The sequence below is a fragment of the Halichoerus grypus genome, chromosome 13, assembly GCF_964656455.1.
Source record: "Halichoerus grypus chromosome 13, mHalGry1.hap1.1, whole genome shotgun sequence".
Lineage (NCBI taxonomy): Eukaryota > Metazoa > Chordata > Mammalia > Carnivora > Phocidae > Halichoerus > Halichoerus grypus.
The window spans coordinates 27,318,046-27,343,448 of NC_135724.1; the positions used below are offsets into that span (position 1 = coordinate 27,318,046).

General features: G+C 42.0%; 1 protein-coding gene across 3 annotated transcripts in view; it reads left to right on the forward strand.

Moving 5' to 3' along the window:
• Positions 1–25,403, forward strand: part of EPG5 (ectopic P-granules 5 autophagy tethering factor) — a 103,815-nt gene that overhangs the window by 4,007 nt on the left and 74,405 nt on the right. For all 3 annotated transcript variants that reach the window (XM_036107576.2, XM_036107577.2, XM_078060376.1), the window contains exons 2-10: positions 8,447–9,388; positions 10,621–10,858; positions 12,030–12,166; positions 13,263–13,370; positions 14,295–14,368; positions 16,263–16,368; positions 18,611–18,725; positions 19,352–19,502; positions 22,456–22,611. In XM_036107576.2, the coding sequence (XP_035963469.2) occupies positions 8,447–9,388; positions 10,621–10,858; positions 12,030–12,166; positions 13,263–13,370; positions 14,295–14,368; positions 16,263–16,368; positions 18,611–18,725; positions 19,352–19,502; positions 22,456–22,611 (2,027 nt within the window). The remainder of the gene's footprint in view (positions 1–8,446; positions 9,389–10,620; positions 10,859–12,029; positions 12,167–13,262; positions 13,371–14,294; positions 14,369–16,262; positions 16,369–18,610; positions 18,726–19,351; positions 19,503–22,455; positions 22,612–25,403) is intronic.

The window sequence follows — 25,403 nt, forward strand, 5'->3', positions numbered from 1 at the left end:
GGCTCGATACCAGGACCCAGAGATCATAACCTGAGCCGAAGGCAGATGCTTAACCAACTGAGCCACCCAGGCGCCCCCGGAAAGACCTTTAAATCCCCATCCCCTATTACTTCTCAGCCTGGATGATTTCTACTTCTTAGTCGCTCCCTTCCATGAATAGGAGTGAAGGTAGGGGATGCTATATATTATTTAGTTCCTTTTGTACCTCCCAAGGTCCATTCATTTGTTGAGCAAACACTCATTGGTCACCCAGAAACTATTCTAGGCACCTGGGAAATAACAGAGGAACACCAAAGAACCTGGCCTTAATGCAGTTTACATTCTCGAGGGAGAAGACAGACCAACAACCCCCCTACAAAAAATAAATATATGATATGTTAGGAGATGATAAGTGTTAGGAAAAGAGAAAAGAACAGGATACAGAGTTGGGGAGTAGTGGTGAGAGATAAGGATGGGTTGCAGTTTCCCAAGGTGACATATAAGTAAAGACACGAAAGAGATGAGGGAGTTAGCCATGTAGGGGGAGAAATATTCCAGGCTGATGCCCTAAGGGAGTGGCCTGCCTGGCCTGCCCCAAGAACTGCAAGGAGGCAGTCTGGGAAGGGGGCGGAGTAAGGGAGGGGAGAGTAGTGGGATGATGTCAGAAACCTAACACAGGGCCAGGTCATGCTGGGCTGTGGGGGCCCTTGTAGCAACTTCTACTTGGAGTGAAGTATGTGAGCACCTCAGGGTTTTGGGCAGAGGAGGGGTGTGATCTGAGTTATGCTTTAAAGGATCACTGTGCTTGCTGTGTGGAGAATAGACTATAAAGGAGCAAGAGTAGAGGCAGAGACCTTTTAAGAGACTGTTGCAGTAATCCAGGCAAGAGGTACAGTGGTTCGGACCAGACTTGTACGGGAGAGGTGGTGAGAAGTGTTTGAAGTCTGGGAGTTTCCGCAGGTAGAGCCAAGAGGATTTGCTGATGGCTTGGATCTGGCCTGTGAGAGAAAACAGGCACAGATGACTGAGACAGAGGAGGTGGGGGGTGGAACAGGTTTGGGCGCTGATCAGGAGTTCAGGTTTCAATATGCTAATTTTGCACGTGATCTTAGCCAAAAGGCCGAGAAGTGATGAATATGCTAATTTTGAAACCGGTGTCTACTGGACTTCCAAATGGAGATGTAAGGTAGGGTTGGGTATGTGAATCTAGAGCTTGGGAGAGCTCCAGGTTGGGATTAAGATCTGGGAGTCTTTGGGGTGCCTGGGTGGATCAGTCGATTGAGCACCTAACTCTTGATTTTGGCTCAGGTCATGATCTCAGGGTCGTGGGATCAAGCCGCGCACTGGGCTCCGTGCTCAGTGGGGAATCTGCTTGAGATCCTCTCCCTCTCACCCTCCCCTGGTCCCCCTCCCCAATAAATAAATAAATCTTAAAAAAAAAAAGATCTGGGTGTCTTTGGCATATAGTCATTAGCATATAGATAGTTAAAGCCAGAGACTGAATTAGGTTACTTTGGGAATGAGCGTAGTATAGAAAGGTGATAAGAAAAGAACCCAGGGGCACCCCAACTTTAAGAGTTTGGGGAGAAGAGGAGAAGAAGAGGACAAAGGAGTGTGAGCAGTGACCAGTGAGGTAGTATGTGTCCCCAGTGCCCGAGAGTGTAGGGTCCCAGAAGCTGAGTGAAGGAAGTGTATGAAGGAGGAGGAAGAGGTCAAGCCTGCAAAATGCTAATACAGCAGGAAAGAGGTGGCAGCCAGGAGATGTTGTATTCAGAGCAAAGTGTAGAGGCCACATCCTTCCCCCAAGCCTTTTGACCTGTACACCATCCCTGGACACCCCAAGGAGAGCTGGTACAGTTGCCCCAAGAGCTTTTGATTCATACAGACCCACGTGTCCAAGCCCTTTTTATCTGTTCTGTGCCAGACATTGTGCTAAGTGCTGCGGATACAGACGTTATTGGTAAACAGACCCTGTCTTTAGAATACTCTCATGGAAATATTCTACAAAATGTATAAACTTGAACCTTCATTGTTCATAAAGAAGCAGCTCGTTATTTTCACAGAAGGAAAGGAGTTGTAATTTTTTTTACTTACTCCAGCTCAGAGAGAAAGAACTGTGAGTGAGGAAACTTCCAATTTGTTTCCCGGAACCTACACTCTTTTTTTTTTTTTTTTAATTTATTTGAGAGAGAGAGAGTGAGAGTATGAGAGGGGAGAGGGGCAGAGGGAGAAGCAGACTCCTCGCTGAGCAAGGAGCCCGATGCGGGATTCAGTCCCGGGGCTCCGGGATCATGACCTGAGCCGAAGGCAGTCGCTTAACCAACCGAGCCACCCAGGTGCCCCAGAACCTACACTCTGTATTTTTCTTCTGATTACAAAAGTGCTCATTGCTTCAAGAAGTATGTGCATCTGAGCGGACACACACACACACACACACACACACAGAAATGTACAGCAGAAATCAAATGCCCTCGCACACACACACACACACACACACACACACAGAGAAATGTAATCAAATGCCCTGAATTCTGTCTCCTGGAGATAATTGTTGGTAGTGGTTTATGTGAGTTCTTTAGTTTTTTTCCCACATGTACACAGCACTCCAGAGCATGTTTACTGTGATGTGTAGTTAAGTTTGTTTTTCCTTGTTTATTAACAATTCTTCCATTTCTGTATCAGTGCTTGATTATTTTTCCTTCTGTGGAATTATTTTAATATTTATTCTCTACCTATATGTAACTTAGGTGGAGATTAAAAGTAAAGAAATACAGATTCCTAATCTCCGGGGTGTTTTTAGTTGTAAGAAACGTGTCTTTTGCTTAAAATAAAATTATGTAAGTATGAATTTTTGCACACATGACTTGATACACATGGAGTTGCGTTTGAATTTTATTTTGTGATGTATAATGATTATTATGTATACAGTATGTTCTCCTATATCTTTATCTCTAGGCAAAATAATTGGAAGCTGGCTTTTTTATTTTTAAGTGAAATTTTATATTTTTAGTATAAGAATAGATTCAGATTTTGGCATAAAAGTTGAGTTTCCTCTGAATTCATTGGATATTCCCTCTGCTTTCTGAGAGGTATATAAAAATAGATTTCTGAATGTGCCAGAGCATAGGGTAAGTATAAATATTTGTTGGATAATTGAAAAATTTCTTTATATTTCTTTATTCTAGTACTTAGGACAGAGCCCACTATACAGTTGGTACTCAATAAATCCTTGTGATCACTCTTGTCTCAGGAAACATTTATTGAACACTGTCAAAAGTCAGAGGCAGATCAGATCCAAAGACATAAGATATAGTGCCTGGCCCTAAGATACTTGTGGTTTATGTGGGGGGGACAGAATTTAAAGATAAATTAACCTGTAACCAGGGCCGGATGACAAGTACATATTGTAGGAGTTCAGAGTAAAGCATGTGTGGAGGGGTTGGTGTGGTCACTGAAGGAAGATTTTGTCTTGAGGTGTGATCATAACTGAGTCATCAAAGGCACTGAGTGCCAGGGGTAAGAATCTGTCTTTCATTAAATGGAGAGCTGTGACTTTGTGGTGTTCAGAGCAGTGTTTTGCGGAAGCCAGTGTTAAAATGGCATTTGGAATGAATTGGTGGTGGGGCAGAGGCTGCAGGCTTGGAGACCATTTAGGACCTGCTCCCCTATTTGGTGCTTTGGAAAAGTGAAGTAAACCACAGGGAGCTCACCACTGCTCTTGAGACTCTGGCATCAGTGATGATCTCAGCAAATCCCCTCTCTCTCTGCATTCATACCATAGAGGTCCTGTGTCTGTCTTGGGATCCTCAAGGGAGCGTCAGGCCTTTGCCATCAGCTCAAATGGTTGTCCATCCTTCCCTCCAGGTTACCTTCCTTGGTCTGGATGGTCCATTTGAATCAAAGCACCAGCTTCTCTGTCCTTCCCCCCACTCCTTCCTTGGGCCAACTCCAGGTTAATTTCTCTTTGGACCTAACTTCCCTAACCAGTACAGGTAGAGAGTTTTCTTTGGTTCCACTCTAGAAACCCAGAGAAGCACTGAGTTCTACCCCAGGGGAAATAAAACCTAAACAAAATCTTGTGTGTTCTTTCCAGAGAGGCTAAGAAGTTTTTAAAAAATTCATTTGATTCTCTGGCTGCATTATCTGTTCTACGGCTGCTGGGAGTGGGCAGGCAAGTTTGGGATTAGCAGCTGGAGACCTCATTTTGTTTAGTGGAGGGAAAGAATTTGGAATTGCAAGGGCCATCCTGGAGTAGGGAGAGAGGGCTGAGTGAGGTGGGGTTGGAGTGGAGTGAGATGGGACACACGGAGGTTAAAAACTGCCTGAGGGATAGGTTGGATAGGAAGGCTCTGGAGGCCTGTGGGTTGGAGGAGGTGTGGTTGCTTGCTGTGCCCTTGATCCTGTGGCCCGTCATGTGGCTGCTTCCAGCTCCCTTGTCTTCTCTTCCAGTTAGCATTTAACAACCACAGAGGTCTCTTCCAGCTTAAGAAAAGAGAAAAAAGAATCTTCTCTGTTCCACGTTCCAGTCTCTGCTTCCTTACTTCTCATTCATTTGTCAACTCAGTAAATTTTAAAAATCTCTCATAGCTTTTTGAGGTGTAATTCACACATGACACAATTCACTATTTATACTGTGTATTTCAGTGGTTTTTAGTATGATCATAAGGTTGTGCAACCATCACCACAGTTAGGAGCTGCCAAACTGTCTTCCATAGTGGCCGCATCACGTTACAATCCCACCAGCAGTGTATGAGGTTCTAATTTCTCTACATCCTTACTGTCACTTATTATCTGACTTTATTTTTTAAAGATTTTATTTATTTGACAGAGAGAGACACAGTGAGAAAGGGAACACAAGAAGGGAGTGGGAGAGGGAGAAGCAGGGAGCCTGATGCGGGACTCAATCTCAGGACTCTGGGATCATGACCTGAGCCAAAGGCAGACGCTTAACGACTGAGCCACCCAGGCGCCCCATTATCTGACTTTAAATAGTTTTCCTACTGGATATGACACGGCGTCTCGTGATTTTGATTTGCTTTTCTGTAATGGCTAATGATGTTAGCATCTTTCTATGTGCCATTTGTATATCTTCTTTGGAGAAATGTCTATTCATATCCTTTGCCCATTTTTAAATTGGGTTATTCATCTTTTTATTATTGGCTTACAAGAGTTCTTTTTTTTATTCTGAATATAAGTCCCTTATAAGATAATTGATTTGTAACTATTTCCTCCCATTCCATGGGTTATCTTTTCACTTTCTTCAAGGTGTCATTTTCAGCACAAATATTTTTAATTTTTATGAAGTTCAATTTATTTTTTTCTTTTGTTGTTTGTACTTTTAGTGTCATGTGTAACCCAAGGTCATTAAGATTCACACCTATGTTTTCTTCTAAGAGTTTTAAAGTTTTAGCTCTTACATTAGGTCTATGATCCTTTTTGAATTGATTTTTGTACATGATGGAAGAAGGTAAGGGTCCAGTTTCAGTCTTTGGATATCCTGTTGTTAAGCACCATTGTTGAAGACTGCTCGTTGTACGTTATATTGTCTTGGCACCCTTGTTGAAAATCAATTGACCTTAAATATAAGGTTTTATTTCTGGATTCTCAATTCTCTTCCATTGATCTATTTGTCTGTATGCTAGAACCACACTGTCTTTATTACTCTAGTTTTATAGTAGGTTTTGAAGTTACAAAGTATGAGATCTCCTTTGTTCTTTTTTAAGATTGTTTTGTCTACTCTGGGTCCCTTGCATTTTCTTATGAGTTTAAGGATCCAACTTGTCATTTTCTGCAAAAAAGGCAGCTGGACTTTTGATTGAGATTATGTTGAATTTGTGTATCAATTTGAGGAGGATTACCATCTTAACAATATTGTGATCTCATCCATGAACATGGATGTGTTTCCAATTATAAAGTCTTTAATTTCTTTTAATGATGTTTGGCAATTTTCAGAGTACAGCTTTTATAATTCTTTTGTTAAAGTTATCTTTCTATATTTTATTCTTTGCTCATTATAAGTGAAATTATTTTCTTAATTTTATATTTTGATTATTCAACTCACTTAAATTTGGCTTTTCTCCTGACCAGTACACCAGCATTTCTCTCACTGTAGTAACCATAGGCCTCCGTCTCCTGATTGTCTCTTTCTGACCTCCCAGTCTGACAAACCTATTTATTATAGAAGTGTGCTAAACATCATTGCAGTGTAATCAGACCCACTTCTTCATTTTCTTATAAATACTTGTATAATGCTTTTTGTTATTCATGATTTTAGGCAATTTGACAAATTCGTTTGTATGCATTGTGTGGCTCATATCTGAATCTGATATCCACAGTTCACAGTGTAGATCAAAGTAATTTTGGAGGGGCACATTGCTTCTTCAGTCACCACCATTGTAAATGTTTGGTAGCCATTACCAGCAAGTGACCTCAAATTCCATTTCAAAACCGTTTATCTTTTCTTCCTAATATTAGGTACATATAAGGTCTTACATTTTTGGTTCTTGTCAACTTTTTTTTTGCTGGACATTTGCTGGACAGCACAATCCAAAATCACTGATAACTTGTGAAACTGTCAGGTTTGTCTTCTTAAAATTTCATAGTGAAAGGGGAGTATTAGGGTGATGTAGTCATTTTTCTTCAGTTTGCGTGTAACAATTTTATTTAAAGAATTTTCCTATAATTTTTTTCTTCTTTATCAGCATGTTTTCCTGTGTTTCTAGTTTGGGTTTTTCTTTTTTTTAAAGATTTTATTTATTTGCTTGACAGAGAGAGACACAGCGAGAGAGGGAACACAAGCATGGGGAGTGGGAGAGGGAGAAGCAGGCTTCCTGCGGAGCAGGGAGCCCGATGGCAGGGCTCGATCCCAGGACCTGAGCCAAAGGCGGACGCTTAACGACTGAGCCACCCAGGCACCCCGCTGTGTATCTAGTTTGTGTGTTAATGCCTAAGGTGTTTTTTTAAAAACCCTACCTCATTTTACTGGACTTTCTTTTAACAGTTAACTTTTTTTTTGTCTTTGTTTTTTGGAGATCATTTCAGACTTCATGAAAAGTTGTAAATATAGTACGGAGAGTTCCATATACCCTTCATGCAGCATCCTCTGATGTCACTCTCTCACATAATCATAAATTCTGTGGTATAGAACATTTGTCACAACCAAGAAGTTAATGTTGGCACAAAACTGTTAACTCAGATGTAGAACTTATTTGGATTTCAACAGTTTTCCTACTACTGTTCTTTTTCTATTCCAGGATCCAATCTAGGGTCCTACAGGGCATTTAGTTGTCCTGTCTTTGTTGTTTCCTCCCATCTCCTGCTAGTTCCTCAGTCTTCGATGACCATAACATTTCTGTTATTCCTTTTTTTTTTTTTTAAAAGATTTATTTATTTTAGAGGGAGAGAGCGAACATGGGGAGGGGGAGAGGGAGAGAGAAACTTCAGCAGACTCTGTGCAGTCCCTGACATGGGGCTCGATCTCACAACCCTGAGATGATGACCTGAGCCAGAACCAAGAGTCAGACACTTAACTGACTGCACCACCCAGGGGCCCCATGTTTCTGTTCTTTTGTAGACCGTTCCTTAATTTGAGTTTTTGTCTGGTATATTTTTATGATTAGATTGAGGTTGTATGTTATTGGAAAGGATACTTGAAGAGGTGATAGGCCTTCTCAGAACATCACATGGGGATATGCTACTGGTCTTATCAATCTTGATTAAGCAGTTAATGTATTGTTTGCCGGAATTCTCCACTGAACCTTACTATTTCCCCCTTTGTAATTACTAAATATTTAGGAGATACTTTGATGCTACCAGCTGTCTTGTTTCTGCTTACATTTTCACTCACTCACTTTAGCATCCATCAGCAGATTTTGCCTGTGGCAGTTATTACCATGGTGTTGTAATGGTGACTTTTCTGTTATTCTCATTCCATCTACATTTATTGATTGGAATTCTGTAGGGAGGGGTGTCACTTTTTGCCCATTTATTATTTATTTATGTCAGTATGGACTCATATTTATTTTATTCTGTAGGTTATAATCTAATACTCATGTTATTTTATTGCTCAAGTTCTTTGACTCTTTCTGCATGAGTTTTAAGTGAATATGTTTGTCAAGATGAAGATAAATCTATTGAGGCCTACACTATGTGGACACTGTTCTGTTGACCTCTAGGAGAATGGAGAATGACCTAATTAAAACTTTCCTCCTCTGTTCATGAGTCGTAATTTGCTGCTGCTTTTGATGTCTTTCTCTGTTGGGATTAGACTAGTGAATCTCCTGAATTTAACAGAGTCGAAATTGAATAATAATAGGAAATATGAAACACATTGCTTAGGAATTTTATTTAGACTCCATTTGCTAATTATAAAATTTAGATTTAGTATACAATTTAAGAATTTCTCATGTTGAGAGCATCAATTATTACTATATTATAAATTATTTCACATTATAAATCTCATTTTTAGGAAAAGAAGAAATCTGAAACTCTTCAGAGGGAAGAATCTGATGAAGTCTCCCTTCCAAAAACCTCCAGAGAGCTGGAAATCCCTACTCCAGCTTGTGGATTCAAAGGAGACGGTCTGAAGGTGTTAACTGATTCCCAGCTCCAGAATGCTGCCAGTGGACAAAACGAGAGTGAAATGTTTGATGTACCACTCACCTCCTTAACTATAAGCGATGAAGGGTCCCTGACATGGAACACAGAGACCCTAAAGGAAGGGGAGGAGGTCAGAGCCTGTGTTGGGGATGATGCAGTGAAGCTGAAGGTTGACCCTGGAGACAACGTCGGAACCAAAGTAGAAACCCCCAAGAACTTTACAGAAGTAGAGGAAAATAAGTTGGTACAGTGTGGACCTTCTGAAAGCACCTTGCAATCTAATTTTTCTTATACTCAGCAGGAAATGGAAAATTTACAGGTCAGAGAAACTGAGAAAAAGAAAGACAAGCAAGCCTTGGGTTTTTCTTCAGAGGTGCTACAAAATGTTCCCTTGCAGAGTTCTTGTGAAGCCAAAGACATTTTTCAGCCACCTAGAGTGAAAAAACTATATCCTCAGTTGCCAGCCGAAATTGCTAGAGAAGCACCAGCTTTGGTGGCAGCGAAATCCTTGTTTCGTAATGAGCGACTCTACCCAGAGCTCCCATCTCAACCAGAACTAGTACCATTTACTAAAGAACAGCTAAAAATCTTTGAGCCTGGTTCATGGCTGGAAAATGTTGAGTCGTATTTAGAAGAATTCGACAGCATGGCTCATCAGGACAGGCATGAATTTTATGAGTTGCTTTTGAACTACTCACGATGTAGGAAGCAGCTGCTGCTGGCTGAAGCTGAGCTGCTTGCCCTGACGTCTGATTGCCAAAATGCGAAAAGTCGACTGTGGCACTTTAAGGACGAACAGTTGTCTGTGCAGGTATCTTGGTGTTCTGTAAAGCTTTTGGGAGCCTGGGGGATTTGCAGTGGAGCTGCTTCTCTTGTGATACCATCCAGGTCTGGAGTATGCTTGTACTCACATTGACCCTATCCTAGCCCAGAGTAGTGCGGTGTAGGGGTCACAAAGTCAGATGCCTGCAGGGGCCATGCAGGTGACCTGGAGGAGTGAAGTGGGCCGAGTGGGACGGTGGTCGATGGGTAAGCTCCTGCCTGGTCCAGTGGGGGCAGCCGCTCTTGATTGTTGCCGTGATGGTTGTGTTGGTCCAACATTGCCACATCTTTTCACTTCCTAAGAGGAACTAGAAATCTGGATTTCTGTGTGAAGGATCCTGATTTGTGAATGTGGGCAACAAAATAGAGAGTAGAGGCCAAGCAATGTTTCCAGGTCAGATGCAGCCTGTGGACCATTTAGTTTGTAACCTTGGGCATAATGCCAAGAACATCCACATGGGTAGAGAGGGTCAAGGAGAGGATGATCCATGGAATAAACTTGAGAGATGAGGAAACAGGAAGGCAATTAGATGTGACCCTGTGGAGGCCAAGGTGACCATTAGGGAAGCCACTTCCCAGTGGCCTGGGAAGGATGACAAAGAAAAGGAGGCCACTCTTGGCAAGTTTGGCAATGAAGGGAAGCTGGAGGAGATATCGAGGAGAAACACGTGCTTTCCCCAATCCCTGATCCTCATTCACTGGGGGACCTTTGTATCTCTCTTTGTACATAGAAAGGAGATTGTGGAGAGGAGAACATTTGAAAACTACTGAAAAAGAGGATAGAATCAGGAACACAGCTGGAGGTGTTAGTATTAGAAAGGAGAGGGGTTGCTTTTGAGCAGAATCAAAGAATGATGAGGGTAGGTACAGAGATATTTTGAAGTCCCTTGAAGTTGTGGGGATATCACATGACTTCCATGTTTATAAAGTTGAAGGTAAGATTATCAATCGTGAGAGTCTTAGGGACAAGTTCTATTATTTTCTTCTTAGGGTTTCTTTTTTTTCTTTGACCTTGTGATGCTTTGTGGTTGGCATTATCCCTCTTGGCCCCTGATTATATATTTGATTTATTGTTCCCTGTGTGGTAGGATTGTCCCCTTACTCTGATTTATAAGCTCTTTGAAGGTGGTACTGAAGCCAATATATCGTATGCCTGCAGCCTGATTATTTCAAGTGTAAAGAGTTAACTGGTTTCCTATTTTACCCTTTTGTCCACTCTAGGGTATCTGTGCAGATCAAGTGAAAGTTTCAGGCTATCATCGCTACCAGAGAGTAGAGATGAATGAAAATGCACTGGGGGAGCTAAAGAAGCTATTTGATGCCAAATCTGAGCACCTCCACCAGACCCTCGCTCTGCATTCATACACCTCTGTGCTCTCAAAGTTGCAAGTGGAGTCTTATATTTATGCCTTACTCAATGGTTCAGCTCTTCTGAGATCTTTCACAATTCAAGGCCGAGGTATGTGAATCGTGAAGGTCTCACTCTTTCTCGTGGTCTGCAATGAGGAAAGAAGTGAGGAGTTGAGTTGATTGTGTACTAATTGGTATTATAAGGGAATATTGGTGCTAGCTGTTTTACTTTGCCTTCCCCAAAGTAGGATTGAGATCTGCCTTCATACCATTTCTTGGGAGCAGTGTTAGGTCTCCCTTCCCTGGGGCTGTCAGTCTCTGCTTCTCTGGGAAGCCAAAAAGCTTGCTTTTTATCATTAATGTCCCTTAGTCCTAATGTATGTGCTTGTTACCAAGTAGAGTTCAAATACATTTTGATTGTAAAACTGATAGTGTACTTTTTCATCCTGTATCTTTTGTACTTTGTTTTTGCTTGTCTAGTTTGTTGGGCTGTTTTATATAACTTTCATCAGGGGATCTATAATGTTCTGCATTTTTCATCATATTTGGGTTTTAAAAAACCCTAGCCTTGATTGTATGATGTGTTAAGTATGAATTAGCTAATTGAATTATGCAATTTTTATTTCTGCGGGAGATATTAGGAATATTTGAAGTAAAAAAAAATCCTGGGTGCCTGGGTGACTCAGTTCGTTAAGTGTCCAACTCTTGATTTTGGCTCAGGTCATGATTTCAGGGTTGTGAGATCGAGCCCCGCGTTGGGCTCTGCATTGGGTGTGGAGCCTGCTTAAGATTCTCTCTCGTCTTCTCCCTCTCTCTCTTAAAAAAAGAAATCCTTCCCCCTCATTGTTTTTATAACTAATCGAAGAGCTGGGATTAGATCAATGATCTGATTTTTAAATAAAAAATGGATTTGATGAAGTTAATTTTCCCTTACTTTGTAATACTTCACAAAGTTAAACATTTTTTGGATTACATATTTAGTAGAAATTCAGATTTTTTAAAGAAGTTCTATTTATTTAAGTAATCTCTACACCCAACGTGAGGCTCAAACTCACAATCCCAAGATCAAGCGTCATATGCTCTTCCTACTGAGCCAGCCAGGTTCCCCCAAATTCAGATATTTTTGATGCAACTTTTCTCCTTGGATTTTTATCTGAACTAAATATTTTGAAAAGATTTAATTAATTAGTTAATTAATTAATTTATGGGTAGAGACACTAAACATTCTCTCCAAAACACCATTTATGTGGGGCTCATTTAATCCTCTTTTTAATTTATAGCTTGTAAACAGACAGAAAGCTTTCCCTCTGACCTGTGTCAGCTAAAGGAGTGCATCAGTGTCTTATTCATGTTCACCAGAAGGGTTAATGAAGATACTCAGTTCCATGACGATATTCTTCTCTGGCTGCAGAAATTGGTAAGGGAACAAATAATTGAAGAATTATGTCTTCTAGTTTTTTTTCAACAGCTTCTTCAGCTAATTCATTTAATGTGTTAGTGACATTTTCTTCGTTCATGACACATGGAAATAAGTTATACTTATCTAGTGTGTCATTAAGCACAAAATATTTTTCTTTCTGATACACTTTAATCTCATACCTTCAGCTTAGGAAGAAATGGAAATGTGGGAAGCATGCTAAATTAAAGATGGGATATGTATTTAGAATATAGGTAGCTGATCTAAAACCTTCCATATCATTTATTTTTATTATCTAGTGTCTAGTGTTGCATTCAATCATACTTTAAAAACTTAGAAAAAAGGCTGGTGTCAGGATTTGGGAGATTTAAGAAAGATGTTAAGTGTAAGGAGGCTTATTTGTTTAGTGGTTGTGTTTTCAATGGGGCTGCCTTGGGTGCTTTTTTTTTAGGTTAATATTAGAGTTCTTACATATGTGGTAAAGTCCCAAGCATACTTATTTGGATTTGAGAATCTATTACAAACTGAGACTAGATTAAACTACTTGGCTTGTATCTATTCACATGTGGCCAGGAACGTGAGTAAGTTGTATTCTGCCAGATAATAAAAACTGAGTTTGCAGGGAAACTACTTAGGATTTTTTTTTTTTTTTTAAAGATTTTATTTATTTATTTGACAGAGAGATACATAGAGAGAGAACACAAGCAGGGGGAGTGGGAGAGGGAGAAGCAGGCTTCCCGCCGAGCAGGGAGCCCGATGCGGGGCTCGATCCCAGGACCCCGGGATCATGACCTGAGCCGAAGGCAGACGCCTAACGACTGAGCCACCCAGGCGCCCCAACTTAGGATATTTTTATCATAGTACTCGTAGGTTCTTAGGCCTCCATGTGCCTCTGTGGTAGAAACTCAACATGTTAATAGTGTATCTTTGGTTATATACTGTATATATACTATATATATGTGTGTATATACAGTAGATCTCTGGTTATTCTTCTGAAAGATTCATATATTTAAACATTGGCTAAGTGATTTACTAGACCCCTGCGTACACTTTTCTTCTTATTAAATAGTGAAACTATATGTCCTTCCCTGTTCAGGTGTCAGTGTTACAAAGAGTTGGCTGTCCTGGCGATCACTTCTTCCTTTTAAACCATATTCTTCGATGCCCAGCTGGTGTTAGTGAATGGGCTGTTCCTTTCATCCAGGTATGATGATGGTCTTCTGATTTTGAGTGGGATGAGAGATTTTGTTAAACATTTTTCCTGAAGAAATTGCTTTTTTTCTCCTTTAAAAAACTACTTAAACATACTGATATCTAAAATAAAATTCTTAAAATATTTTAGTATATATTTATGTATTCACAGGCGTTTTTATGCTGGAACTTCTTGGGCCACCCATAATTGATGAAATTAAGATAGAATTGCGAAAGTTCCCCTGTAGTCTGGCTTGGTAGATTCACTAGTATTTAGTTCTGTAAAATTTCTGTGCAGGAAGACTCACTGGGACTTTTTTTTTGTTTTTTGGTAATATTCAACACAGCTTCCTAAATTAACCCGCCTCACGGCACAGTTGGTATAGGCAAAACAGAAACCACGAGCATCTCCACGTTCTTTAATGCTAGCAGAGATCCAGGCCTGTGTGATCGGCTCTCATATAATCACCTTCAGTGCTGATTATATGGTTCACAGTTTCTCTTCTCTGCTGCTTGCCTTTGGGTTGTTTTGTTACCCATAGCGACCACTCAGATGGGTGGAAGCCAAGTGCATGCCAGGTTCAACTTCTCCACATGACCTTTTCTTTAGTATTTCTGGTGGTGAGAAGTCTGAATCTCTTTAGGTAGGAGGAGGATTTTTTTGTTTTGTTTTGTCTTTGGACTAAAAGAGCAGTATTGTGCTTCGTCCTATATGGTTACAGTAGTTGAAGTCTGCTGCTCAGCTCACGCCGCTCTGAGTGCAGCCGAACCAGGACTGCCAGGTAACCCAGAGCCGTGCTCTCACGCTTATGGATTACGTGCCATTTCCATCTTTGTTTTCATAACCACTCCCTTTGTCAGAATGCTGGTGAACTAAGATTATGGATACTTGGGTTGTCGGTTTTCTACAGTATGCCTTTTCCTTTTCTGATTTCAGATCAAAGTGTTGAATAATCCATCAGGGGTCTTTCATTTTATGCAGTCCCTTGCCCTGCTAATGTCTCCTGTCAAGTAAGTACGGAAGAGCTTTATGAAGTAGAAATTGAAATGCTTCTTTCTACCAAAGGATTGACTTCCTAAACTGCCCAGATCCAAAGAACTGCTAAGGGAAGTGTCAGCATTCCAGAATTTAATATTGCAGATTTTCTTTGGGTTGGATACCCTTTGTCCCCAGATGATCTTATTAACTGCTTATATATAAGCAATTAAGTTTTTTTGGGTCCTCCTTTTTAGTGGGTTTGCCTCTCCTGTCGTATATTGTCATTGTGAAAGGTGCCATGGAGAGACAAGAAAGATCATCTTTTCCTTAGAAGAAGAGATGTAGAGAGGGAAAGAAGTGCAAAGATCTAAGTGCTTGCTTGGGAAGCTGCGATCAGCATGCTAGCACTGGAGAGGCTGAAGAGAGGAGGTAGAGCAGTGAGAGAAAGTTCCAGGTGCATGAGCTGGGTTGCAAGAAAGGGCTAGATCTCAGAGAGAAGGAGCAGGCAGGGCACTATTGGCAGGGAGAAGAGGCATTGGCCCAGAGTCTAGATAAGATGGCTGTGTGGAGGACAGGTAGGAGATCAGCTTGGTTTGAGCGAAGAACTGCATGGGAGATGGTTATACAGTGGAATAGCTACAGCGACTTGGATTATAGAAGGTTTTGAGGGATCCAGATTTGATACGGTCTGGCCCTGTAGCAGTTGAGGGCTTTTGAATAAAGGTAAAAGTCATATCAAGGAAGGCTAGGATTGACTGAAGGCAGAAGAAGATGTGCTTCTGCTTAATTGAATTACAGTTATAGACTTCTGGCTCTCCTGGCTCTGGATCCCAACTCATCATCAAGAGGACATTTAACTGGGGGAGAAGGCACAGTCTCTGTCTAAGTGACCTTGAACAGTGTTATTACCGCTGGCTCTCAGTCCTGGAAAACCTGTCTGCCTCGGAGCCTGCGTTGGGGTAATGGTGGTGGGAAAGATAAGGAGGGGAACCTAAAGGTTATCTTCCCAGAAAAGGATTAAGTAGCTGACTAAATAATAGGAGTGGTTCCAACAGAACTCTGTAGACGTCCGAGCCTGAGTGACTGTGGGGGCATTGACACTCTAACAGGAGGAAAGTCTGAGGTCATTGAGGCATACAGGTGGACACATACAAGGGACAGATACCAGTGGACATTTGGAGCTTCAGGATTGGAGCTCCTTGGGTTGAAAGGGAAGCAGTGGACCTACAGAACTGGAAGTCATGGGAGAAAGTTCCTGTAACAGGAAGGAATGGGTGAATTTTTCAGGGCCAGGCCAGAGGGGAAGGAACAGAGGACTGAGAACCGTGTCGTAGTCTAAGAGAAGAAATTTCGCCACTTACACCTGCTCATCAGGTCTAGCCAACACCTTGTGAAGTCTGGTTGGCAGGAAATTCTCTCCAGTTGTCTCTCTCTCTGCCTGGAGACAGGGGGCTTCTCCAACACATGGTAGATAGGATTTTGACTTAAAAATGGTTTTGCATTTAGAGGTACTCTTTTGCCCTAAACAAGCTTCTGAGTTACCTGCAGATTATCCTTTTATATTCAGTAAAGCATGGTTCCTCAAGTCTTGCCCTGGCAACAGTTTGTAGGCCTGGCTGGAGGTGAGGTCCCGCAGCAATCCATATGTATCGAGGTCCCATGCGTGCGGGAGCTGGGCCAGCATAATCGCTTCTCTGCAATTACTTGTCACTACTAATCTAGAATCCTCAAGGTCTGCACAATGAAGTTAGTGAGGTTTTAGCCGCCTTGAGTTCTCGCCAGTCCTTATTTCTTGTTTGCTAATTTAAACCATTTGAAGATTAGGTGGCTGGCTGACTCTTATGCAGGGTTGAATAGATGATCCAGAGTGCATGCATGCAGGCTTTCTGTGTTTATGTGATTGGAGTGATCTCCCTTGTCCTTTAGAAATCGAGCGGAGTTCCTGTGCCACATGAAGCCTAGTGAGCAGAAGCCATCCTCCTCAGGGCCTGCATCGGGGACATGGACGCTAGTAGATGAGGGAGGAGAAGAGGTAACTTGTCATGTCTGCATTATTTTGATTAATCATTGTCGAGCTCCTCTTACGTGCCATGCATTGTTCTAAGCGCTTGTCACACGGTCTGTCCTTGACTTCTGCCCACAGCCCATGAGGCGCAGGTACTGGTGTGAGAAAACCGAGGTGCTGGGGCTGAAGGATTTTTCCCAGATCAGGTCACTGAGTGGTGGAGTCTCTGAGCCAGTGTGCTGTGTTGTCACCCTCATGTAGGATATCTTCCTGTTCAGCTGGGAGAATTTGGAACCTGGCAATATTTTCATATGGTGTAAAATTTATATTAGGATTTTCTTTTATGTAGTAGCAAGTTCCTGGGCTTGGGATCCCCCCCCACCCAATCAGGTAACGTGAGTCAGTATAATAAAGAGCTGGAGCTTAGCAAGGTCTGCCTTTAACTCTTACGAATACTTCTTATCCATATCTTCTCATTTGCAAGGTAGAAGATGGTTCTTTATTTGTGGTGAGAATTGAATGATCAAAATCCAATTTCTCAAGATAGTGCTTGTTGATTTTTCTTTCAGCTGTACACAGGGTTAGTGTATCTGTAAGGAATTTTTCCTCCAGCTAGTTATCTGCCCTAGTGCTTTTTTATGGTTCACATCCTGACTTGATGTGCTGTCCAAGGTGGCCAGGGACCAGATTTACTAAGCCTCCTTCTTTTTAAAGAAGTGATGGTTTGCAGCAGACAGTTCTCAGAATGACAGCCGTGGCAGCAGTGGGGATCATGTCTGTGTATTTACCCAAGTGCTCTTTCAGAAACGGGGGGCCCCTTCGCACTCCTTTTCTATTTTTTTTTTTTTTTTATTTGCGAGAGAGAGAATGAGAGAGAGCACGAGAGGGAGGAGGGTCAGAGGGAGAAGCAGACTCCCTGCTGAGCAGGGAGCCCGATGCGGGACTCGATCCCGGGACTCCAGGATCATGACCTGAGCCGAAGGCAGTGGCTCAACCAACTGAGCCACCCAGGCGCCCCCCTTTGCACTCCTTTTACTCTTCAGACATCTCTGCTAGAGACTCAACAGTTACCTTGAAGAGAGCTTCTCAGGAGCTGGTGCAAATTGGTCTTTTAAAGATTGTGGAACAGGTTTTTTTCCCCTGAGAGTGTTCTCCTCTAAGAGAGAAGTCTTTTCTCTGGGAGGTTTCCTGCATTTACTCCCAGAGACAGATGATGGTTGGGGAACCCTGCAGTGGTGCCTGGCCCCTGGCTAGCCCTCACTGACCATTGAGTGAATTCAAGAACTTGGGGAGTAGATGAGAATGTTGAGAGTGCTCTTGACTCAGAGGAAGGTGCTCTGGATTATGCTCATTAGTGCTTCCTTGATGTCGTCTGTATATTAGAACCGCCTGGGCAACTTACAAATCTTGCCCAGGCCCACACACGGACATCCAGGTGTGTAAAAGCCTCCCAGGTGATTCTGATGTATAGCCAGAGTTGAGAGCTACTGCTCTAAGTAGAGTTTCTGAGGCTTGTTTGTTAGCCATTTAGAACCTAAAATGGGGCGGGGTTGGCAGCTGGGGAATAAGTGGCTTGGGAAATTATGAATGAATTACATTAGTCCCTTGTTGAAATTGAGGTGATATATTCTTCAGGATGTCCGGATCTTTTTACAATATTCCCTTTTTGAATGTAGCATATTTTAGAACACAAATCAACTTAATTTCTAAGATGACTTTAGTGCTCGGTATTAAACAAAAAACCCTAAAGTTTTCCTCTATATAATCTCTATGTATGATCTGTTAGTCTCACCTGCTTTATCAGCACCAATTGGCAATAGAGCTTCAGTTATCTATAGCAAATGCAAATTACTCCACCATAAGACAGTTGAATACTACAGTAGGCCTTGATTTGGGGGCAAGAGACTTGTAGCTAAAATAACTTGGACGAGTGTGTGGTTCTTTAATTCATGTTGTCAAAGTACTGAGCTATATAGTAAGGTTCCCCACTCTAGAGGAATTTTTTTATTTAAATTTTCTTTGGGATGGACATTTAATGAGAGAATTTCAGCCACAGAAGAATTGATATAATCCAGGTGCACATAAAATTGTGCTTGCAATTTCAGGGAGTTTACAGCCCATCTACGGAACTGATAGTAGGAGGAGAAGTCCATGGAGACACATGGACATGATGTACCACTTGCATCTGTGATAATTTAGCTCTTGTAACTCTAGACTATGGTGCATTCTGATCAAATCAGCTGACATGATTTTGCATCTTTTCCCTTAGGATGAAGACCCCGAGACCAGTTGGCTTCTCCTTAATGAAGATGACTTGGTTATCCTTTTATCCCAGTTTCCGTTCCATGAACTCTTTCAACATCTTCTTGGGTTTAAAGCAAAAGGTAGACTGATTTCTTTTGTCATGTGTTAAATGGGACAGTGGCAAGCTCAACACAGGAACTCAGCATCTAGCCTTCCATCTTGGGCAGGTTCCTGATTCAGGTTCCCTGGTGCCTGACCATACCATGCGGACATGGTTGCATCAGATCTCAGTGAGATTTCCTTCCTTTCTCTTATGATTGTAATTTCCCACCTAGTGCTGAAATGCAGAAAGGTCAGCTAGCTTGCACATCACCCAGCTTTTCCTTTTTAAGATTTTATTTATTTATTTGAGAGAGAGAACATGAGCAGGGGGAGGGTGAGAGGGAGAAGCAGACTCCCTGCTCAGCAGGGAGCCCAACGTGGGGCTCGATCCCAGGACCCCGAGACTATGACCCAAGCTGAAGGCAGATGCTTAACCAGCTGAGCCACCAAGGCGCCCCCCAATTCGCCCAGCTTTAATGTGTTGTTTTTATTTTTGTAGTTTGTCTCAGGTTCCCCATTTCATGTTGCTAGAAGAGCCAGACCAGTGGGGTTTGTTACGTTTTCTCTGCCTTGGCTTTGTTTCCTCACTGAGATGTTTACACGTGTCCTTCCGTGTTTTTTCATAGTAATTATAATTTCTTCCTTTTCTCCCATTAACTTCTAGGTGATTATTCACCTGAAACAACAAGACCTCAAGAGATGATGAAAATTTTTGCCTTTGCTAACTCACTAGTGGAGCTTCTGGCTGTGGGGTTAGAAACCTTTAATAGGGCACGCTACAGGCAGTTTGTGAAGCGAGTTGGTTATATGATCAGGTAATACTGCTGTTGCTGCATCTGTTTCTGTTTGCCTTCGGTGGGCTCAGACACACATACTGTGTGAAATTGGGATGATGGACATTTCAGTGTCCGATTCAGGTCTGATTTATCATAGAAGTAAGAATTTTCTTTCACCATCTAGCAGATGGGAATTCTATGAATGCTTCCAGTCAGAATATTTGGTTAATTATCTCAGATTTAACTGGTTTGCTAGATAATTGTCCTTGGAGTCAAGGTTCTCAAAGCAGTTGCTGGGTTGAACTTGGCCAGAGGAACTCAACTCGGTCAAAGAAAATGAAGCCTCTTTGAAGCCTCTCTCCTTTTCCTTTGCTCCCTGTTTTCTTCTACCTCCTCACTTTTGCCTGGGAATTGTTACTTAGCTGTGGAAGATTGGCAGTAGTTCTCTCGTGTCATTATTTTCCTGTTACCTCTCTTATTTTTTTATTTTTTTTTTTAAGTCAAAGTTTTTTTTTTTTTAATTTTTAAGATTTTATTTATTTGCGAGAGAGAGAATGAGAGACAGAGAGCATGAGAGGGGGGAGGGTCAGAGGGAGAAGCAGACTCCCTGCTGAGCAGGGAGCCTGATGTGGGACTCGATCCCGGGACTCCAGGATCATGACCTGAGCCGAAGGCAGTCGCTTAACCAACTGAGCCACCCAGGCGCCCCTGTTACCTCTCTTATTTATTCTTATTCTGATTTTCTGTTAAATTCCCTTTGAAGAAAGTTGCAAAGACTTCTGTCAGTGGCCACTGTTTCGAGCTGGGGAAAGCATTATCATTTATTTGATTGAAAAATGGGTTTATACTTTTATTATCAAGGATGAATAAATTTTGAGAATGTACTGCTTTTTATTGAATTAATTTTGTATCTTCTTTTCTGCATCATTAATGTTTCTGTCTTTACTGTCATTCCCTACAGCACATCAATATGCTGTTATTTCTTCCAACCTCCTTTCCCTCCAAAAAAAAACCTCTAAAACTTCTCCCCTTCTTCAGTGATGTTTCCAGAACAAAATTGATTGTAATTAATTTATTTTTTATGTGTATCCATGTGCTTTGTAAAGCCAGGTAAATGATTCTAGGATGCCCTGCAAGGCTGGGGGGTGACTTTAAAGGTCTTGAGAAGGCCTTTAGTAGAATGTAATGAAAACGAGATGGTGGGAGAAAGGATGGCTGGTGACTTGAGAGTAATTTCTTTAAATCTAAAAGCCCATCTACTTATTATCAGAAGTTCAGACATTCATTTTCTGATTCTGCTCGCTAAATAAGGTAAAACCTGTCCTTGGGTTCGTATATGTGATGTAGGATTGAGTGTTTACTCTGTGCCAGGAATATACCTTCTCGTTTTATTCTCCCAATAACTCTGTAGGAGAGACATTGTTATTATTGCTTTAAGGTCAGTATTCACTCTGTAATATTTCTCTGTAAATATTTACAGCTGATTATATTGTAGTTTACGTAGCTTTCTCAGAGTTGCTCACTTTCTCCTTAAAACATTTTCTTTGCTTGGTTTCCAGGATCCCATATTCTCCTGGTTTCTCTTCCATTTCCCTGGCTGCTCATTTTCTGCCTCCTTGGTTGTTTTCATCCTCACTCCCGAACTTCTTGATGTCGGAGTGCCCCAGGACTCAGTTCCTGGACCTCTTCTAGCTCCATCGAAACTTGGTCTTGGGACTTCATCCATTCTCATGTCTTTAAATATCATTGAAATACTATTACGATTCTCAGAGTTCTATTTCTAGCCCATGCCTCTCTCTTAAGCTTGTAAGCCCAGCTGCCAGCTCAGCACCTCCACTTGGATGACTCACAAACATTGTAGTTTAATACACCCAACGGACCTCCCTCGTCCCACCTTCCAAGCCACTTGTCCTTGGCCTTCCCATCTTCAGTAAGTGGCAACTTTATTCTTCTGGTTGCTCGGGCCAGAATACTGGGTGTCATCTCTGTCTTTTTACACCCCACATCCAGTGTAAGAGCCGATTCTGTCATCTCTAGCTTCAGAACACTGTCATCAAATCTAAGATGCCACCAATTCTGAAGATGCGTTTTGTGTGCCTCTAAGGAAAAAATGCTACAAAAATATGGCATGTTATCAATTTAATACACATTCCAGTTGCAGGGATTACAGTGTGAAAGATGTGCATCTTTTGAACTAATGAAACATGCTGTTTCCAGAATCCAGCTGCTTCTCCCCACCTTCACTGCTACCACCCTAGTTCATTCTCAGATATTTCTCCCTAATTACAATTGTAATAGCCTCCTGACTTATCTTCCTGCTTTTGCCCTTGTTCTCCCCTCAGCTTATTCTCATAACAGCCAGTGTTCCCTGGAAATGGTGAGTCAATAGCTCATGTCACCCCTTTGCTCCCAGTCTCATTCAGAGTAAAAGCCAAAGGGTTCACAGTGGCCTGGTCTTCATGGTCTGGTTTCCTGTCACTTTTCTGATTTCCTCTCCAGCCAATCTCTCTCATTTACCTGTTCCTCCAACATCCTGATCACGCCTTGGAGCCTTCACACTGGTTGTTCCTTCTACCTGGATGCTCTTCCCGTAGATATCCGTGTGACTTCTTCCGGTCTTTACTCGCATGTCCCTCTTCAGTGAGGCCTTTCTTGCTCCCAACCAACCCCCCTTCTCTGGCCAACTCCCGAGAAACTTTAGTGCCCTCTCCTACTTACTTTCCTCATCGTCACTTATGACCATGTGACAGACTATACTTTTTACTTTGTTTTGTTTAATGTCTGTTTGCCCTGCACTAAATGTAAGCTGCATGAGGGTAGGGCTTGTCCCCTCACTGAATGCTCTTCAGAGCCTAGAAGATAGTAGGTGTTCCATAAATATGTATTGAATAAGTTAGTGCTTCAAATGTAATATAAAGGTGCCAGGATTGAGTGCATTAATGAAATTAATGAATTTAAAGAAAAGTGCCGTATTGCCTTTCCTCCTGCTCAGGATGACCCTTGGTTATGTGAGCGACCACTGGGCACAGTTTGTGAGCCACAACCGAGGCTTGGGTTTGGCCCAGCAGCCTTACTCCATGGAGAAACTACAGGTTGAATTTGATGAGCTGTTTTTGAGAGCTGTCCTACATGTGCTGAAAGCCAAAAGGTAAGAAGTGTGATGATAATTATTGAGAAATGGCTCCTTGGCTGGTGAGGAAGATTTGTGTGAAAGTCCTCGACTACAATACATCTCTTATAGTAATGTCTAAGTGTATTTCATCTGTTTCTTATCTTGGGCAAATTCATTGTCTTTAGTTTCTTTATCTATAGTGGTGACTGAAATGCTCTTTTTAAGGTTTCTTTCAATCTTAAAATAACCCGATTCTGATATTTCAAGTTTTGCCATCCCTGAACTTTTGGGGTAGCCTTGAACAAGGTGTGAATTCTATTTCCCACCTGTCTCAGTGCCTAAGTGAGGCAGATTAGGTGCTCAGTGCATAGTACAAATGATTTGCCCCCCCCTTTTTTTTTAAAGATTTTATTTATTTATTTGACAGAGAGCGATGCAGCAAGAGAGGGAACACAAGCAGAGGGACTGGGAGAGGGAGAAGCAGGCTTCCCGCTGAGCAGGGAGCCCGATGCGGGGCTCGATCCCAGGACCCTGGGATCATGACCTGAGCCGAAGGCAGACGACGCTTAACGACTGAGCCCCCCAGGCGCCCCTGATTTGCCCATTTTATTGTTGAAGTTTTCTGACTGTGAGGATTCTCGCGGGTCCTGGTCCCCTGTCTTAGCTGTGTAAATGCGGTCTCCTGATCATGTTGTCTTTGTTGCTGCTTATAGCCCAGGGTGCTCTTGGGGCAGAGGCAGGGGCACAGTGGTGCCTCCTGCACTGTCTTCCCTGAGTATCTGGCCAAGTGTAGGAGCAAGTTCTGCCAAGCATTGTGCCCTCTGCTGGGGGACGCGGCCTCCAGCGCACTCACGAACTGCCGGCTCTCCCCACCGTTGCCTCCTTCTGAGTTGTCACTGCTCCCTCTTGCCTGGACCTCTCAGCTTCAGCCCGTATTTATTGTGTGTTGTGTAGTGGCTTTGAGTCTTGCCACCTTGGGCAAGTCACCTAGTCTTGTCTTCTCACTGTGTTCATTTATAAAATGGAGGTGATGGTAATGATTCTCCCTGTTCCATTGACCTCATGGATATGATCCCAGGATGAAATGCAGTAATACATGGAAATACTTTTTAAGTCATGAAGGACCTTTTAGATGTAAGTGGTGGTGGTTCTTTTGTGGTTTCAGATGAAGAATAGAAAAACTGCTCTCTTAGAGAAATAGCAGAACTCCTTGACTAAGTCTTAAGCACTTTTAGGCACTCAGAAGGCATGGGTCTAAGATAAATAGAACTTGGGCTTAGAAATTGATCTTTACCCGTTACACTAGGTTGTTTACTCATTACTATGTTGCCCATAAATTTGGTGGTCTCATGAGGTGCACTGGATCCTGTGCAGAACCCTGCTGGGGGTCAGGAATAGTCTCCTGTCTCTGATCTGTCACTCGTCATTGTGGCCGCTTAGCTGAGGTGGAAAGCTCTCACCATAGTTACCCGCTCCTAGAGTCTGAGCTGCGAACTGTCCTGTAATTATACATGTAATTCACAAAGGTGATAATCATTTTAAACTTTAAAATACCAAGAACTGTTATTCTTGAGTATAACTTATCTTAGGAAAGAGATTACATGAGAATCAGATGTTTAAAGCCATGACATTTAAATTTATTTGGCACTCCAATAGAAATTTCTAACAGTGGTTATCCCCCAACCTAAAGCAGAACAAAACCAAAAGACAGTAAAAACCTAAGCCAGACTTTCTGCCTATCTTTCATATGGGGAATTTCGTATCCTGAAATACACAGTCCTGTGACATTACTTTTAAGGCCTCTGCAAGTCCCTCTCACTGTTTTGGGATAAGTTATACAAGAGTGTCAGGTCTTATGTGAGGTGTTAGGGATAATTATATAGTAAGACAGAAGCTTGGCCCAACTGAACTGAACAGTTTCTTCAACGTTTGCTCAGGAGTCTAGCTATTGCTTTTCAGAATCTAGGTCACTGGTGGTTTGGGCCACTAGCAGCGTGATGCCCCATAGATGTGGGTCAGGCATGTACTTTAATTTCTTTTTCTCTTAATAAGCTTTGTTTGTAATCGGTCAATTTGTAGGTTTGTCCGAAATAGAGCAACAGTTTTGAGTGCCTCCCTATTTTTTTCAAGATTTTTTTGAGATAAAATTCACATAACCAAATTTTAATGAGCATTTACTGAGTGCTGATTGTTTGCAAGATACTAGTTTAGGTAGTAGATAATTAAAATATAAGACTCTAGGTTACATTGTGGTTTATTCAAAGATAAACAAAACCTGGTTTCTGCTCTCAGATTGTTGTGGTTTGTATGTGTACGTAAATTACAGCAACCTGAGGCATTTCTCACTGTGTGGTTTAAGGAGCACTTGAGTCTGAGTCAACCGGGATGACTAGAACCTGCAAATTCTTGGGCCCAAGCTGTGACCTACAAAGTCAGGATCTCTGTAGGCAGGCCTTGGAATCTGCATTTTCCACAAAGTTTCCCAGTGGTTTTATTTTATTTTATTTTTGTGAGTAAAGCGATAGAAGTTCATTAAGTGAAGATATAGAAAAAGCTCTCAAGAGTGAGAGGGATCCCTACAGGGTTGCCACTGAGGGCCTTTAGGGTTGGTCTTTTGTAGAAAGCTAATCAGGGAACTTAAATTCTTTTTTTTTTTTTTTTTTTTAAGATTTTTATTTATTTATTTGAGAGAGAGAGAATGAGAGAGAGCACATGAGAGGGGGGAGGGTCAGAGGGAGAAGCAGACTCCCTGCCGAGCAGGGAGCCCGATGTGGGACTCGATCCAGGGACTCCAGGATCATGACCTGAGCCGAAGGCAGTCGCTTAAC